Source organism: Canis lupus, chromosome 38 (genome assembly GCF_048164855.1).
Source record: "Canis lupus baileyi chromosome 38, mCanLup2.hap1, whole genome shotgun sequence".
In the NCBI taxonomy this organism is placed as follows: Eukaryota; Metazoa; Chordata; class Mammalia; order Carnivora; family Canidae; genus Canis; species Canis lupus.
Genome location: NC_132875.1, coordinates 4,264,008 through 4,282,447, shown reverse-complemented (window position 1 = coordinate 4,282,447; position 18,440 = coordinate 4,264,008). Strand labels below are relative to the sequence as shown.

Genomic DNA, 18,440 nt, shown 5'->3' with positions numbered 1-18,440 from the left:
TCTCTCACTTTGGTATCGTCGTCATTTCACCAAGAAAGTAATGTTGAAGGCAATGTCAACCAAGCAAAGGGGCAAAGCTAAAATAAAACAAAAGCATTTTGAGGGTCTCAGAATTGCAATGCAGAGAATACAGATCCAGGTAGCACCTCAAATGCATTGTTTCCACCCCACCTCCTCCCCTCTGTGAACGAAAGTCAGGGGTTTTTAAAGACAAAAGGGAATACTTATATATGTTGTTTACAAAGAATTTCTATTGGTGTTGGTGGCGGGAAGCAAATCTTAGCTGAACATAATTGGTTGCTAAGGCTATCACTAAGCAAAAGCTCTTACTAGAGCAAGTTGCAGGTGTTCAGGCTGAGCCCTCGCAATATTTGCAGTTTGGTCCAGTTGAAGGTTCATGATTTCATACTATGAGAACATGCATAAGGCCCAATTCTTTAATGGCCTCCCGGCTTCATTTTAAAATCCCTGGACATAAGTAACTCCGTTTCATTTCACCTTTCACAGCATTGAGTTCATTTATTCTACCCAGAGAAAATGAGCTTAATGCAATCAAATGCCAATATCCCCAAAGTTAAAGGAAACTGCTATAAACTGTAATACTAGGTGGTATAAGATGAAGTTTTGTAAGTATGTAATGAAGACTGTGGTGATGATGGTGATGATGATGATAATGATGATGGTGATGATGGAGATGGTGGTGGTCATGAGGATGGTGTTGGTGGTGGTGATCATGATGGTGATGGTGATTATGGAGATGATGTGGAGATGGTGGTGATGATGGTGGTGATGGTGGTGGTGGTGGTGGTGGTGATGATGATGACCATCACCGTATATTGCATGCCATTTATGTTCAGGTACTGTGCTAATTTTTACATACTTTATCTCACAAATTCCTCACGGAAAGTTTTTACTGAAGGCACTAATGCTATCCCTTTTTAACAGATTATGGAACCAAGACCAAGAGATATTATATCACTTGTATAAAGTCACACAGATAGGAAGTGGCTGTTGAAAACAAACCTAAGTTAATTCATTCATATCCAACTATCAGATTCTTTTTGGTAGATAAATGTAGCTATTAATCTTTAGTCATAGATGATGGTTACTTCTTTCTTTTTTTTAATGATTTTATTTATTTATTCATAGAGACAGAGAGAGAGAGAGGCAGAGGCACAGGCAGAGGGAGAAGCAGGCTCCATGCAGGGAGCCTGATGTGGGACTCGATCCAGGGTCCCCAGGATCAAACCCCGGGCTGCAGGCGGCGCTAAACCGCTGCACCACCGGGACTGCCCTGGTTATTTCTTTCTCCACAACTTTGCTACTGGTTTAAGAAAGCAAGACCACCGTACATATAGTGAAATCCAATTGGGCCAACTTATTTAGGCAAATTTGTATCAATAAGCTGGTCAAAATGTTTATACAACTCATCCTCTAATCAGTAAAATCCTCATTCTTTGTGTTCTGACCACAACTTGTAGGAAAAATTCAGTCAGACAATAATATTCTGAGATAGGATTCTGATACCCTTGTAGGTGGTATCAGGCAATGGGGCATCTCAGAATCAAGGCGTAAATGTAGGACTATTTTAGGGATCAAGCTACAGGTGCCGTCTATATGGGTGAAGGGGTAATTACCTTTGTATAACCTTTCTATGAAACAGGTTGGGGTTTCCACAACAAGTCACCGGTCCACATGACTTAGGCCATTATCATGACAGGAGAGAGATCATTATCTAATGAACAAACCTACTTGTAAAAATTCATTTCTAACATATTCTGCTAACTGCCAAAGCATCTGATGTTGGTCCCAATCAATAAGGACAGCTGAGACCCCTACAACAATCCCCTCTGGAGCATGATCTTTCTAAAATGCTTATTGATAGGGGATCCTTGGGTGGCTCAGCGGTTTTAATGCCTGCCTTCGGCCCAGGGTGTGATCCTACAGTCCCGGGATTGAGTCCCACATCGGGCTCTCTATGTGGAGCCCGCTTCTCCCTCTGCCTGTGTCTCTGCCTCTCTCTCTCTCTCTCTCTGTCTGTCTTTCATGAATAAATAAATAAAATCTTTAAAAAAAATAAAATAAGATGCTCGTTGATCACCAGTGCAACGTGAATTCCTTATTAGGGCATGTAGCTGAAGCTAACTCCTACATACATAAGGTCATACTGTAGTCATACTGTCATACAACCAGCTAACATTTTTCATTGCATTGTTTTGATTCCTTGTTTTGTGTTTGTCTTATTCAACTAAAATATAAACTCCATGAGAGGACCTTTTCTCTTCGTTCCACTGGGGATTTCAAAACCTATAATAGCGTATGGCACATGACAAGCATTTAATAATTTGTTGAATAAACAAGTGAGCAAAAGGAGAACTCTACTGAGGCCAGTCTTTTCTATCTCTACTATAATCCTATGAAATAAATCAGTTTATTTAAATAAGTGCCCTGGTCGAGGGACCTAAGGATAACAAGTTAATCTGGGGTGGTCAAGGTTGAAGACTGAACATAAACAAGGAGCGGATTATCTATAGTTCATATGGAAGTAGGTTAATTCAGGAAAATGGCAGATGCCAAACTTGATGCATTCTCTCTCTACCATAATGACCCGGCACTACTTTCTCCCTACACATGAGAGTTGATCTTGATTTTAAGAGACCACATTCCAACAACCCTGGAGGGTTGAGAATTTCAGTTTCTGAACAGACCTGATCATTCACTTCTATTTCTTTATGTTCTGCTAAGGGTTTTCAAGGCCTTTTACTAACCCCTGCCTCTCATGAGCCATTGATGAGTAACAAACTCCATTCATCTTGAGCTTTAAAAGAACCGCCAACAAGAAGGCTTTTTCAGTCTTCAACCAAATGAATCTTTCCAGATGGGTCCTGCCTCGTGAACACACACCCTCTGGGCTCCCTTTTTTCTGTCAGCCTCAGCTTGGGTTCTGTCTAAGGGATTCACACCTCGACTGCAGGAACTCAGAGGAGCTAATTTTTTCCTTTGCGTCTCAGAGCAGCTGACTCTGGTGGGTGCAGTACTCTCCAGAGACCAGTGGAGACTGGTTGCTAACAAGTGTTTTAGAGACTGTTGTTTATCTTTTCTGGGTATTTATTGCACTTTCAGGAGCCAAGAAAGGGCATGTCCTTTTTACTCCTGGGGTGTCTTTTCAGAAGGTGGCCGCCTGGAACACAGAGGTCTGCTCTTTAGGTAATTCCTCACTGACATACACACTTCCCCACGACCAGCAGGGGGCATCTGCCACACAGATTTAAGCTGAATTCACTTTAAACTGGATTGTCCTTGATACCTGACCTGTTGGGACACTTCTTTTGGAAATGTAAAATCCCTGTTCTATATTTCCCAAATGTCCTCCATCTTGTCTTTCCTCTTGACTGTTCCTAATAGATGTCTGGAGTCTAGAATGAAACCTGCCCGTGATGACCCCAAGTCTTCCAACCACAGGACGGGTCTGTGCCTCTGGGCTACTTCTAATTCTTTTAAGTCCTGATAAATTTTGGTCTCACAATAGATTCTGGTCAGGCTGCTAGAGGTTGTAATTGCCTTCCCTGCCCCTTCTCCTCAGAGTAGACCTGGTCTGGGGTGAGGAACTAAATGAGCACGCTCAGTTTGAGCCTTACTTAACTTTCAACCTCTTTAATAGATGGCAATTGAATCCAGTTACCTTAGAGTCCTTGTGGTCATTTGGTGACGTTTTACATCCCCTCACCCAGTTAACCAAATTAAAAACAGCCTAGTTCTGGAGGCCTTATTCTGTGCCACACTCCAGTATTACACTCACCCCCGTTTTTCATTCAACCCAAAATGTAGTTTTGCTCTCAGCTAGAAATTGAATTCATTCATTCACTTTTTGATTCATCGGTTTATAGAGAAAATCTTTTCTGAGCACCTATTAAGTGCCAGGCCCTGAGCTGTGTGCTGAGATTAGAACCGTGAACCAAACAGATATTGTTGGAGACCTGCCATGCTAATGGGAGAGAGAGAGACAGGACCCAAATAAAAATACAGAGATATATGTGCAAATTGATAAGGACCATAAATGAAAAATACAGAAGGCTCTGTAGGGGCAGCTGTTGAAGCCATGTCTCTCTTTGCACTGCTTTTGTGTCATCACGTTAGCACACACTGGAACTCCTTGACGTTGGGGTCTATATCCTTTAATTGGCATATCCCACCCACGGTGGTCAATGACTAGAAAAAAATCTAGCATTTAGTTTGCATGTATGTGTCCTACATTCAGCTGTTCCAATTGTCTCTGAGGCAAGGAACGGTCTCTGTTACCCTTGAAGCCCCTAGCACAGGACTTTACATATAGTTGGCTACTCTATATTCTACTTGTGTTTTTAAAAATTCAGCTAGATTTGTTTTGATTGATTGCTTGTACTGTTTTTCATACTTGTATGCAGTAAGGTAATATCTTTGACTCAATTCACCCGTTAGAAGGAAGGGCCCAGGTGGCCTAGTGTCCTTTTGAAATTTGATTTCCTGGCCAGCGTACCCACAGAGGGCACAGATTTAAAACCGCAAACCCTGCAATTACTCAAACCCTTTCCAGTTTGAAATCACTAATGTGAGTCATCTACAGAAAGAATTATCTTCCTCTGAGCCTTTAATTAAAATTTCACCCAGGCATTTCCATCGATTTTATTTCAAAACAAGGTTTTCTTTGTAAAACAAAAGGATACCAAGACGGGGATGAGATGGGAGGAAGTAAAAATTGTTTCTTGTTCACCAGCATTAATGTTATGTACCCAGGAAAAATGCCTAGTGTCGGGTCGAATGGAGCCCAAGACTCCAGTTGAAATCACCAAAGTGTCAGAAAGTTTTCTTCTTTGGGCGAGGTTGTTGTTGACATTAAATTAATGTCAGATTCATTCAAGTTGATTTTTTTAAGGGGGGAAAATAAAATGATAGGTTTGAGCTTTTGTTTTGTTTGATTTTCCACTTGGTTTATTTTGTTCCCATATGTGTGTATAGGGAGGGGTGGGGAGGGGAAGGCAAGGGGGGGGGGATGCCTCCCCCTTGTTCCAGGAATTTCTGAGGAGAAAAACAAATGTAGTAACATCATTTATCCTTGCAAAAGAATAAAAGATTTCAAGTGGTTTCAACTCCAGCATCTGTCAACTCCTTACCCTGTCAACTTTTAGTGTTTTAGAAGAGGAGATGCAATCATATTATTCATTCTCCGTATTCCTGCAAACTCCTAATTAAATCAAATGGACTTCCCATTGTATATATTCTCTTTAATGTCAGATATTTGAACACGTACTAAGTCAGGAGTTGGAAGCCATCAAGAGAAGTTTTAACAGAGCCCTGCATCTCCTTTCCCTGTTTCATCCCCAAGGCAAGTATGAGGAAGAGAATAATGTGATGTACTGGTAGGTTTGCTACCCTGAAGAATGGAATATAATTTTCTATAGGCAATGTTCTAAATGGCCATTGATTTCTAGATCATCCCACAGAAAATTTATTTAAGCAGTGATACAGATGAAATCATACTAGGGTTCTGATTCATTCTGGATTCACTTTATTTTTTTTTTAAAAGGATTTTATTTATTTATTCATGAGAGAGGCAGAGACACAGGCAGAGGGAGAAGCAGGCTCCCCATAGGAAGCCCAATGTGGAACTCGATCCCGGGATCCTGGGATCACGACCTGAGCCAAAGGCAGACAGACGTTCAACCCCTGAGCCACCCAGGCGTCCTTTATTCTGGTTTTAGAAGGCTTCCGTGGGATGCCTTAAACATTTAACCACCATTTATAGACAGTGTTTTTATGGGAACATACATCCTGAAAGAGTTAACAGAAGAAAAACTTGAAACAGATTGAGTTGGCAAGACCGGCTGCCACCTGTTTTGGGAGAGACAGTCTTTGAGGGCACCTTCCAGGCATTTTACCCTTTTTTGGGTTTTCTTCCAAAACTGCCCTAGGCTGAGTGCTGTACAGAGGCTCCTGTGTCATCCTTCCGTCCCCCAGGTAGGGTAGGCAGAGCAAGCCGGCTTCACCCGACATGGTTTCTGCTCTCCCTGTCACACACTTTATGCTCCAGCAACAAGGAAGCATCCCTTCAAGCAATAGGCACATTCCCCTCTTCTTGCCTGGAAGGACCGTCCTTGTCTTGTCTGCCTGGCAAACTGCTGCTCCCACTTTGCCTCCCCTGAGAAGCCCCCCTGGTTTGCCCTTGTGGGGCAGAGCTCTGCTGCCCTCTGGACGTCCTCTCCTTGAACCCCTCCTTGTGATCACTTGAAAGCCTGAGGCCCCAATGGGCCGTGAGCACCTTGACCGCCAGGACCTTACCCCATGGGTGTTCGTACATTTCCTGCGTACTGCTGACAAGTGTGATCAAGGAGTAAAAACACGGATTGGCTGGCTGTCCCAGGGCACACTCGCCAGCATGCGTGCATCCCCACCTCGTTTCTCTACACTCGTAATATTTTCTTTCTATTCCAGATAAATATTAGATTGGTGATTCTTGACTCCAGACCAGAGCTAGAATATGGCAGGCGGTGGGTGTAGTAATTCTTAGTAACTTGTGGGAATCTTTTTGGATGCTTTAATTTGGTACTTGAAGCTAGGGAACACGGGTTGAGCTTAGTTGGAAAAATGATTATGCAGTTAGAGCTAACTTTGAAGAAGCAGTATTATATGCCAACTGCTCTGCCAAGTGATTCACATGCATTAGCATATTTAATCATCACGTAAAAGAGGATGTACTATTTTATCAGTCCCGTTTTCTAGGCAAAAAAAAAAAAAATCCAAAACATTAGTTAATTTAAGCAACCTGCAGAGCTTGGAGTCAAAATGACACTTATTCTCAAGTGTTATACAAGCTCCCCCACGGAACTTGCCCAGTTTTAACCAAAGTGCCATGCTTGGGTGAGCTTGATCTGCTGGGTTTGGGATCCAACTTGGCTTCAGCTAGAGAGAGAGTCCTAGGGAAAGAATGGAAGCAGAAAGAAATGGAAAGGAAAAGACATTGTAGAAGGGACTAGATCATAGTTTCAAAATTATATTTATGACACTAAAGGAAACTATGATATGATTCAATATTTATAGATTTTTTTGTAAGGTATACAATACATGTCCTTAACTTTTCCTCTCTGATATTCATGATTGTTTATCTCACATGTTTTGTTTACTTAAATTGTCTCATCACTGTCTCCAGTGAATGGATGGGGAAAATCTACTTAGAGCAGCAAAACCCTATCTGGCCACAAGATGAATCCCATCATAACTCTTGAAGATTTGGGTTAGGATCAGCTGTGGCTGAGAGATAAATGTTAGCAGATTCGTGAGGAACACATTCTAGATATTTCTAGTTGACTCTGGTGAATGTTTTGTTTTGTTTTTAAGATTTTTATTTTGTTTATTCATGAGAGACACAGAGAGAGAGGCAGAGACACAGGCAGAGGGAGAAGCAGGCTCCATGCAGGGAGCCTAATGTGGGACTCGATCCCTGGTCTCCAGGATCATGCCCTGGGCTGAAGGCAGGCGCTAAACCACTGAGCCACCCAGGTTGCCCTCTGGTGAATGTTTTTGAGTATTGACTACGTCACCATGCATTGTGCCATCACTGGAGTTAAAGGTATTCAGAACTCTATGCCCGTCTTCACAGGGCTTGAAAAACAGACATGAATCAACCACCATGATGCAATACAATAAATCCTATCTTAAGAGCATGTGTAAAGTGCTGAGGCAATAGTGAAAGAGCTTTGTGGATCTCTCAATCTATAACAGCTTGGCTCATGGATTAATGCTTATGATTTGCTTGGTGTTCTTTTGGGTGCAGACTCGCCATGAAATAATGGATAAGGTTAGTCTTGAAACAAAGCATGAAAATAGTTGCATCCTTTGGTAGAGGAATGCACAGAATTCTGACTACATCTGCTCACTAAAATGTTGAGGGTGGAAAGCAGTGATGTAATGTGGCTCTAGTTGGTCTATTGGCAATTCATACTCATCTCCTGAGGCTTACTGCGTGTGAGATACCAATAGCCATTATGGAGCAATGGGCAAGCGGTTGGGGAAAAAAATCAGATCCCTCGAAATAAAAAATGCTTTAAAGGGAATACATCTTCAGGAAGAATAACTTAATTTTATAGCTGGAGAGAGCTGAAGAAAACATCTAGATTAACTCTGTCACTTTATGGATGAGGGAACTGAGGTCTAGTGATAAAAAATGATTATTTTTTTCAAATATTCCATGTCTAATTAATGGCAGATCTGGGACCAGAGCCCTCAGAAGACAGGTAGGCAATGCAGTGGGTAGCTCACCTGTGAATCCTAGAGTCAGACGGTGTGGGCTCTGGTCCCATCTCCACCACAGACTGGCTGGGTTATCTTAAGTAATTTATTTAAACACTCTGACTTTCAGTGTCTGCATCTGCAAAATGAGAATAATACTATAGTCTCTGTCATACATAAAATGAAAAAAATCCATGCAAAACATTAATTAAGAATGAGATGAGGCAGGGGTGCCTGAGTGACTCAGTCAGTTAAGCATCTGCCTTCAGTTCAGGTCATGATCCCAGGGTTCTGGGATTGAGCCCCACATTGCGCTCCTGCTCAGTGGGCAGCCTGCTTCTCCCTCTCCCTCTGCCAGCTGCTCTCACCCTGCTGGTGCTCTCTCTCTCTGTCAAATAAATAAACAAAATCTTAAAGAATGAGATAATGCATATTAACCAGGGACATAATAATAGCTTGATAAATGTTAATTATTAGAACTCATGTGTCCCGATTTCTATTTTTTTTTTTTTTGGTGTGTGTGTGTGTGTGTCCCGATTTCTACATTAGTAGTCTTTCTGCCACAACAGTGAAAATGGGATTTTGTTTGTTTTTTGTTTCTATGACACAGGAAGAAATCTGTGTCTCAGATCCATATGCTCATGTGGTGTCGGTGTTCCCCTTACATCTTCTCTTTCAGGGCCAAGGAGATCAAGATCAAGTTGGGAATTCTCCTTCAGAAGCCAGATTCAGCTGTTGACCTTGTCATTCCATACAATGAGAAGCCAGAGAAACCAGCCAAGACCCAGAAGTGAGTCATGAGCATGGATTCCACTCCTTTTCCCTCCAGAGAATGGCTATTTCTCAAGTGGATAACACCATCCCTCATCTGTAGAGCCCTCTACACTATTACTCATTGAAGATCATAAGATCCCTCAGAGAGTTGGTTTATAAATAAGCATTTTTTACTCTCCTATGTCTGGAGCTTAATATTGGCTACAATCAGGTTACTTAAAAAATAACAATAAGGCCCTGCTGGGGACCTCGTTGGAGAGACAGATGGTCCCTTACAAAATGGCACCAGCCTCCTCATCAATTTTTTACCACCCAGAAGTAGGACAAAAAAAATACCTATTCACCTTTGGAGTCAGGTAACTGCTCCTGACCCAATTACTTAAGATCACTGGATGCTCCCCTGCTAAGGAATGAGCCAAAGCTGCTTCCTCAGCAGGAACTTAGAAATGGAAACATTTCCCTCAGGAAGATGCTAAGACCAAGGCAGATAATTTAAGCCTAATAGCTTCTTCACCAAAATAGGATTCCTTCAGCATCTGATAGAGGAACAGAAGATGGTTCCTTGACCGAGGAATGATTTCTTGCCCAGTCTATTCTATTTAAAATGTATATTAATCATTTTAACCCCAATCCATAAATTAGTATTCCTGGCTGGACTTCCTCAGTTCTCTCTCCCTTTCCACCCACCTCCCCCTACACACTTCCACTGATGCAGGCATAGAGCGAAACCATAATTCTATAGATTGAAGCTAGTGTGGCAGGGAGTGTGGCTCACCATTTGCACGGACTCTGCTGTGACTTGGTAACACTATTCCAAGCATGCACGCTGCTTCCCATTGTTCCACCAGCCATGAAGCCAATCCTTGCCTAGACACACACCCTCCATCTGTCCCTTCAACCATTCTCATGGGCATGAAAATCAAGAAAGGAAAGTGAGCAGGAGAAAAGCCAAATGTATTTGAATTCCTTCACTCTGCTATCCTAAAGCATCCAGGAGATCGCAGAAACACAGGAACCCTTTTAACCTCCATTTCTTTTCAAATTTGACATATGTATAAACTGGCCCATCTTTTCTTCATCCGAATGACCTTCAACTTAATAGAGCTGGAGTGGCTGAGAGATAAAAAGACGAGTTCTTCTTTTTAAATCTTTTTTCATCAGCCTAAGTGGATGTTTCCATTTTCCTCTTATTACTTCAAAGGGATCTCAAACCGGAAGTGAGGCGTAATTGAGTTTTTGCATTTAGAAAGGCGAAGCTAATTCAGTGTGGAGTGGCAGGTGCTAGGCACCAGTGGAGAATAAGAACCACATTTCACAGCAGCAAGAGATCAAAAAATCTATTTTGAAGAAAACAGTGTGGTGGTTATGGATCTGTAGGAATTCACTTTAAAAAATATATAAAAATGCATTTTCTGATTTTCTGCTTTAATGTTCCGCAAAGACACTGGAGCTATGTAGCTTCACAGGGACTCGGAGAATAGTTTTGGAAGGAAACCTGGGGTTGGTATTTATTGGATGATTTTCTTCTCCTGTCTTCTATCTCCTTTCTTCTTCCAGAAGTTTGAATTGTTTTGGGGAAAAAAAAAAATCCTTCCTATCCCTAGAGACTATTTGTGTGTCTCTGCTGCATTTCTCACAGTGACCATGACAAGCCTTTCCCACCATCTTCTGAGCCCTTAAACCAGTTCTACCTCCTCAGGTTTGGCAAATTTTCCATGCCTTTTAACTAACAGGAAAAGACTATGTTCTGCATGAGCTCCATCAATTTCTCTTCTCCCCACATAAGATTTCTTTGTATTTTTGTACCCATGTTCTTCTCTCAGAGAAGAAAATAAACCTTCTCCAGACTGAAGGTATTTTTAACCCCCTCAGCTTTTAAAAAAAGCTATCCCTTTTTTTAAAAGAAAGTATTTTCTGGGGCGCCTGGGTGGCTCAGTTGGTTAAGTGTCCAACTCTTATTTTTGGCTCAGGTCGTGAGATCGAGCCCTGTGTCAGGCTCCATGTCAGGCTCTGTGCTGGGTGTGGAGCCTGCTTAAGAGTCTCTCCCTCCTGCTCCCTCTGCCCTTCCAGCCTTCCCTCTCCCTCCCAAAAAAAGCATTTTCTATTTTTAAATGTTTTTATTTTTCTTATTAGAAAAAAAGAAGTAAAAAAAAAAAAATAGAAAAGAGTAGCCTAGATCCCTACCAGCCACAGGCAGCATCTGTTACCATTTTAGTATTCTTAATTGCTCTTCTCCCTATGGGCCCATGTTCCACTCTGAAAAAAATCCCTCTCAGCCCCTCATTCCTACTCTTCTCCCTTTCTCTTACTTTCATCAGGTAATTCTAGAAATGGAACATGTCAATCAAGAAGAGACTATGAAACAATCAAAGCATTTACTTGGGGTCGTGGGGATGGCAGTGTAGGAGACTCAGGGTCAACGGAAATAAAAAATGTGCTCCCAATTGCCAGCATGAAGTACAGGCTTATAAAGGCCAGATCAAGGTTATGTAACTCATTTTGAAAGAATTGTGATCAACCCTGGCCGATTTTTAACTACCTACTGCACAACTGGCTGTTCAGCCAACAGGTGTTACACTGTCTCTATCTCAGTCCAAAGTGGAAGGGTGTGTTCTAGAAGGAGGTCCAGAAGCAAATGACAAGAGTCAGCTCAGAGATGTGCTCCCCTTGCTCAACGTCCTCTCGACTCTATTCTGAGTGACTCTTCGCAATGCTTGCTTGGTTTCAAAACTTCGTTCACAAAAGCCGCTGCTTCTGGTATCTTCTCTTCACTCTTCCTTATCCAGATTAAACCTTACTACTCACAGGAACCCTCTCTAAAGCCTCACCTTTGACCCTTTGCCAGCGTTTGCCTCTGCTCAACTCTTGGCCTCCTGAAAACTCCCTTCACTTCTAACCCAGCCTTCTGGGATCCCTGGGTGGCACAGCGGTTTGGCGCCTGCCTTTGGCCCAGGGCGCGATCCTGGAGACCCGGGATCGAATCCCACGTCGGGCTCCTGATGCATGGAGCCTGCTTCTCCCTCTGCCTCTCTCTCTCTCTCTCTCTCTCTGTGTGTGTGTGTGTGTGACTATCATTAAAAAAAAAAAAAAAAAAAAAAAAACAATCATCCTAACCCAGCCTTCTCCTCTCTAAGGACTCTCACTTTCGCCCACCCTCTGCATATGTGACCATTCCCCCCAGGCGGTGCGCTGGGTCCTCATAAAGAATCATAAGCATATTAGTACACCACATAAATTTAGTTTACAATAACTGTCATCATGGCTTGTCATATAATCGATTGTGAAACGCTCCGGAGCTGATCTAGATATTCCTATAAGTTTATTTTATATTCCATATGTTCCTTTTCCCCCTGCCTATGCGACTAATCTTTAGCTACATTTTGTGGTGTTTTGCCACTTTTATAAGCCTAAAATGACCTCCACATAGAAGCAGAACCTAGCTGTGTACCGATGAGAACAGTTACCAAGGGTTCCCCTCCCCAAACTCTCCCCGGGTAAAATGCTGAGTGAGCCTCACTGCCAGGATTACAGCTCTATGTACCATGTTTGGCCCACAGACAGACCACAAAAAGTGGCAGATGTTTTCATCTGCATCCCCTCCTGGGCGCCCAGGTCACTTTTGGCCATGGAGCAAGGGCTTAACAAATGTCCATGAATGGACTGGAGACGAATCATGACCATATTGCCCTGCGGGGAGAGAAGGGGGGTCAGAGCCGGCACACAAGAGCCAATAAATAACTGGGATTTCATTTTCCTTGTCAAGAAGAAAAGCATGTGAGAACATTACCAGAAGGGTTTAAACATGTGCCAGGGAACATGTAGATTAAAAACACAACAAAACAAAAAACAAGGAAAGGAAACCACTGGTGTTTAGAGAGGTTAAAATACTTCCCCATGGTTACAGCTAAGAAGTGACAGTGTTGCCACCAGTTGTCATAATGGTTTGTGGGGCTAACACTTTCGAATTCTAAGTTTCAGGTTATTTATGGCTTTCATCAAGCAGACTAACTATGGGCACATTGAACCATCATTAATGTTTGCATTGGGCGCATGCTTGTGGCAAATTAATGCTGCAGGGGGTGCACCATCAGACAGGCACAATGGGAAAAATTCTCCACGACTGACAAACTCTACCTTTAGGCAGTGGGTGCATTGTTGCCACGGAAGACATTCAACAAGTAAATAGGTAAGAGTAGAGTAAAGAGAGAGAACACTTCCAGTCGAGATGGTCACTTCCTGGACCAGTTGGCATTTACCCTGGGCATTATAAAACACACAGTTAATCATCTTTACTAATGTTTATTTTGCCTTTCATATGAACTGACTTCCTCCCCCTCCCCCTACACCCACCCACACATGGAGACTCAGTGCCCACTCTCTGTGGTCAGTGATGACCTTGCAAACCAGGGCACTTACTGGCCATTTAGATCTGCATCTATCTTGTTTCCAAAGAAGTCAGACTTAATGAGGGCTGGCAAATTCTGAGAATCAGGACAGGATGAACCTCTGTTACCTCCTAGGCTGGTAATCAGAACACTGGGCTCTATGCTGTGGGCCATGCGTCCCGCTCATCTGTGTCCTTGAATCAATTTGGACTAATTTAACCCCCAGGCGGGCTCTGCATACGTCCTTTTCAGGAATTTAATCTTGGCTGTGATGTACTGCTGCTATTAATCATTAGTCTGGTTCTAACAAGACCATTTGGGACAAATTGGATCTGGTAGCGTGCTTAAGCTTGGTGCACCTGCTTATGCCATTTCTTCTTCCTGTGGTCCTCTCCACCAACCAGAGGAAAAGAGGGGGAAGGAAGGTGATTTCCTTTTTATGAGAGTCTTTAGAAAATCAGAAAGAGATTCAGTGAGTGAGCCAGGCCTTCCCCTTTCTGTTTCTTTTGTCCAATTATTTAATGTCCTGCTATTTCTGTCAACAATCAATAGAGCCTTGGTGGGTGTCTATTATATGCAGAACATTGAAACCGGTGTAGTGAAGAAATTAAGATGTGTAAGCCTTACTACTAAGAATGTAGGTATGAAATAATGTATACATAGGAAGAATTGTCCGTATGAGGTAATAAAGGAGAGCCAAAAAAGACTTAATGACCTCTAAAAAACAGGTCCCTTTCTGGTTAGACATAAAATGAGGCAAAAAATATAGGGATGTACTTGTGATCCCTTCTTCATGTCATCTCTCTAACCAGAAGAACACAGGGGGGAGGGAAGGTAGTTAGTTCACTTATTAAAAATAAATTTCCAAATAAATAAATAAATAAATAAATAAATAAATAAATAAATAAAAATAAATTTCCGAGGAATTAGTGTGGAGCTCTTGATCAACGGCACCCGTGTTTCTAGCTAGGGAAATAGAAACCACGTGAGATTATTTCACCGGGTTTGTTACCCTCACTTTTGGCATGTTTAGTCTTCAAATAGTAAAAACATAAAGCCTTATGGAAAATCAAATAATTAAGGCTCAAAATCTGTACATATTCTGCACTGAAGAACATAGAAGTGAAGGCAACATTCACAGCACTTTAGCCAAAAAATCTACTGCCACCTTGGACTCTTTACATAAATAAAGTGAAGCTGTATCCAAGCCTGGACAGCACAATGAAAAGTGGAATTAGTAATTGTCTTATCAACCTCAGCTGCTAATCTGAAAGCTTAAAACTCCAAGATATATATATTTTTAAAAAAGATAGAAGCAGGAATGTTCCTGGACTGTCTGAACAGTAGAATAAAAAAAAAAAAAAGTGAAGTGCTAAGGAAATTCCAATTTAAGGAAAACACCTTCATTGGCCTTAATATTCTAATACACACCTTGTTAGCTTCTTTTCACTTGACAGGAGGAACTCACATCACAATGCCAAGAGTGAGAGCAGGTGAGCCCCAGGAGAGCACAGTCAGCCATTTTTCCCAGACAACGGCCGCCTGCCTTGACACAATTCTTCTGTGAGAGAAGAACTGGCTGTTATAACTGCAGGGTTTCTGCATATATAAATGTTAAAATAAAAACAGCCTAAGGGGGGCTTTTGTGTTGGCTATTACCTTCCTCCTCTGAGTCAGCATCTAGAGAATTTATGTGCAACCTTCTTATTCACGAAGTATAACCACTTTTCTTCTCATAAAGAGAACGTTTTAAAAATCATTATCCTATCCGAACTGGGGGAGGAAAAATGCAACCAGGTTTTTTAAAATGTAGACATAGCATGATCACATTCCTACCGTGAGGCAGCATCCCACCTTCCATCGTCCACCAGCCTTAATGATGTTAATGGGATGTGGATGCAGAATCGAATGCCTTTTGCTGATTGAATTGGGTGGCTAACGTGGAGCCCCGGTGAGGCAGAGAATTTGAGTTCAATCCCTACAATGGGGCAACTGGATTTCGTTCAGTCATATTCGGGGGAAAATAGACCACAGTTGGCAATACTGTCACAGGATATACAAAAATGTCAAGACACAGCTTCATGACAAATAGATTATATTTTTAGACAGCGATAGACCTAAAAAGTTTGTAAAAAAAGGAGAGGAAAATGCATAGTATTGACGTGTGAAAGCAAACCCAGCCCACCGAATCTGATTGCAGGAAAGAAAGTAACTCAAACCCCCTCATCCTGAGGATGGGTCATTGGTTGTAGTGTTTCTAAGAAAAGCAGGTCTGAGACATTGTCAGTGCATGTGGCTAATTCCCTTCTCATGGCTGTTGCCCTTTTTTTTTTTTTTTTTTTTTTTTTTTTTTTAATTCTTGATGTAGACCCTCACTGGATGAGGCCCTGCAGTGGCGTGACTCCCTGGACAAGCTCCTGCAGAACAACTGTAAGTTGGAATTATCTTCTGGAAAAGGTCAGGGAAGGGACAGAGGCCAAAACTCGCCCTTGTATTGCCTTTGTCCTTCTCCAGTTTTGACATGGCTTCAATTTTTCAAAGTGGCCTTAACAAGGGGAGGATGCAGGATGCCTGGGTGGCTCAGCGGTTGAGTGCCTGCCTTCCCCTCAGGTTGTGATCCCGGGGTCCTGGGATCGAGTCCCATATCAGGTTCCCTGCAGGGAGCCTGCTTCTCCCTCTGCCTGTGTCTCTGCCTTTCTCTCTGTGTCTCTCATGAATAAATAAATATAACCTAAAAAACAAACAAACAAACAAACAAAAAAACAAAGGAAGGATGACAAGGGAGTGTGGTTATCCAGCTCACAAGAGGAAGGTCTACTGCACAGTAAGAGATTGTGGAAATAAAACGTCCTGAGGACTGGTGACTGCAGGTTAATTTCCCATCTGCCCTGCTTCCTCGTGTGAGCAGAGCAAGCAGCCTGACCTGTGTGATTCTTCAGGTTTTCATCAGTGTGAGAGAGAGATACTCCCTTTTCCAGCTTAGCCTCACGGTGGCGTGGCAAGGATTGGCTAGAGCGGCGTGTGGGTCACTGGGTGAAGAATCACAGGTTGGGCACTATGTCCCTGTTCAAGCTGCTCGTAACTGCTTTTGTGGCCCAATGTGGGGTGTTCTCTCCATCAGCCTTGTTTCTTCCTTGGTGTTTGCCTTTTATGTCTTCACTCAAGACACCACCAAAATGCCAGCAAGAATCGTTTCCAAGCTAACTCCTGCCCACCTGGGGACTCCTTGCTTTTCCCCTAATGCAAATTCTTGCTGATTCCCAAGGTCTATGATATCAAGTTCAAGTTTCCAAGGTTTACCAGTCTCCACAATAAGCAGACGGGTGGTCTGTAGTCCAACTGAAGTGCTCTCCCCTCCCGATGCAACTTCTACATGCAATCCCTTTGGTTGGAATACTTTGTATTCATGTCTCTACCTATTGAAATTTTTCCTCTCTTCTAAAAGTGAATCCAAATACTAAATGCTTAGTCTTCCTTAGCCATCCAGAATGATCTCCCTCTGAGCTTTCACGGCAACTTGTCTGAAATTCTTTTCTCCTGCTTAATACTTATTCCATGTACTTTTTCATTGGCGGCTCCCTCCTGTGATAGATTATAAACTCAGTGACAGTCAGGATCTGAATAATTTCCCAATAAGAAGTATACAATTATGGGGAGGATAAATGGTTGAATAGTTCATCTTAAAAATATGATTCCATTTCAGACACCCTACCCATATTTCTCCACCTTTACTGCAAGAATGGCAAATGAAATGTTAGATGCTTTGCAAAATTGAAGATTTAAAACATATTTCTCACAGGAGCATCATGATCAATAGGCACAGAGTAAATAACAAAGAATATACATTTAATTGTATATGAATTTTTTTTTATGTCTTGTTTTTGGTAGGGAAACTTCTGTTTACCTGAGATAAAATCATTATCTTGTATTTGGACAGTCAAACATCGACTCTGTAACTTTCTTAATCATATCCAATTTTGATTCTCTTTTTATTTCTTGTGCTAAACAGAATACCCTGCCCTGACACATATAAAGTGTTGACTTAATGGGTAAATGAATTAACTCAATTTGCCTCCTGGACCCAGAAATCGCATGAAGTCGACCAAGAGAAAATTTTTTATGTTTCTATGTTTATCAATTGACTTTATTTCTTACCTTACACAATAGTTTTGGGGCCAGTTGCAACCTGACAGATGATATATTGATATATTGTGAGGGCTAAGTATCCTGGGTGCAGGTATTTATTGCTGTGGTCAAGAACCCTGAGAATTAGCAGAACTATTTTCATGTTTGCAAAACCATTAAGGAGAAGGATATATATTTATGTGCCCATATGCAACCCTTTTCAGTCATGCTAATCCGTTGGGCCACACATTTATAAGTTTCAGGCGTTTAGGGGACAGGGAGCTATTGGTATAAGAAAGATAAGGGTAGAAGTTAAGCCAGAGGCAGTTATTACCACTTTAGGATTTGTTGAGGAACTGGAGTCTTCCAGGTTGCAAACAGATGATGCCCATGTTGTGAGCTTGATGCCTGAGATTCTCACAGTAATGTTTTCTACTTCTCAGTGCAGAAAATATATATTCATGTGTGTGTGTGTGTGTGTATATATATATCTATATATAGCATTCACATTTCTCTGAATTATATATATTTAAAATTACATATGCATATATATGTGTTACATAGTGTGTATCTGTGTACACATGTGTGTGTCCATATACTCATTTTTAAAGATTCATTTATTTATTTTAGAGAGAGAGAGAGTGTGTGTGTCCATATAATCTTCAATTCTACATAATTATCCTCCTAGGTAACTAACATTTTTAAGACTTGGGCGATTGATATCTCCAAATGATATGTGGGAAAGCATTTGATAATCACTCAGGTCAAAATTCTTCCTTTGAAAGGGTATCTCTCTATACTCAAACTAGCTTAAGTGAAAAAGAGGGGTTCTGGTATGAAAAGACAGACCTCCTGAAACAAAGGAGAGCCACGTCCTAGGGCAGGGCCTGCCAT

At 41.8% G+C, this 18,440-nt stretch overlaps 1 protein-coding gene across 1 annotated transcript in view; it reads left to right on the top strand.

The window, feature by feature from the left end:
* The window catches only part of RGS5 (regulator of G protein signaling 5), a 47,516-nt gene that overhangs the window by 16,547 nt on the left and 12,529 nt on the right, over positions 1-18,440 (top strand). The window contains exons 2-3 of the mRNA XM_072814512.1: positions 8,942-9,052; positions 15,790-15,851. Coding sequence (XP_072670613.1) covers positions 8,942-9,052; positions 15,790-15,851 — 173 coding nt within the window. The remainder of the gene's footprint in view (positions 1-8,941; positions 9,053-15,789; positions 15,852-18,440) is intronic.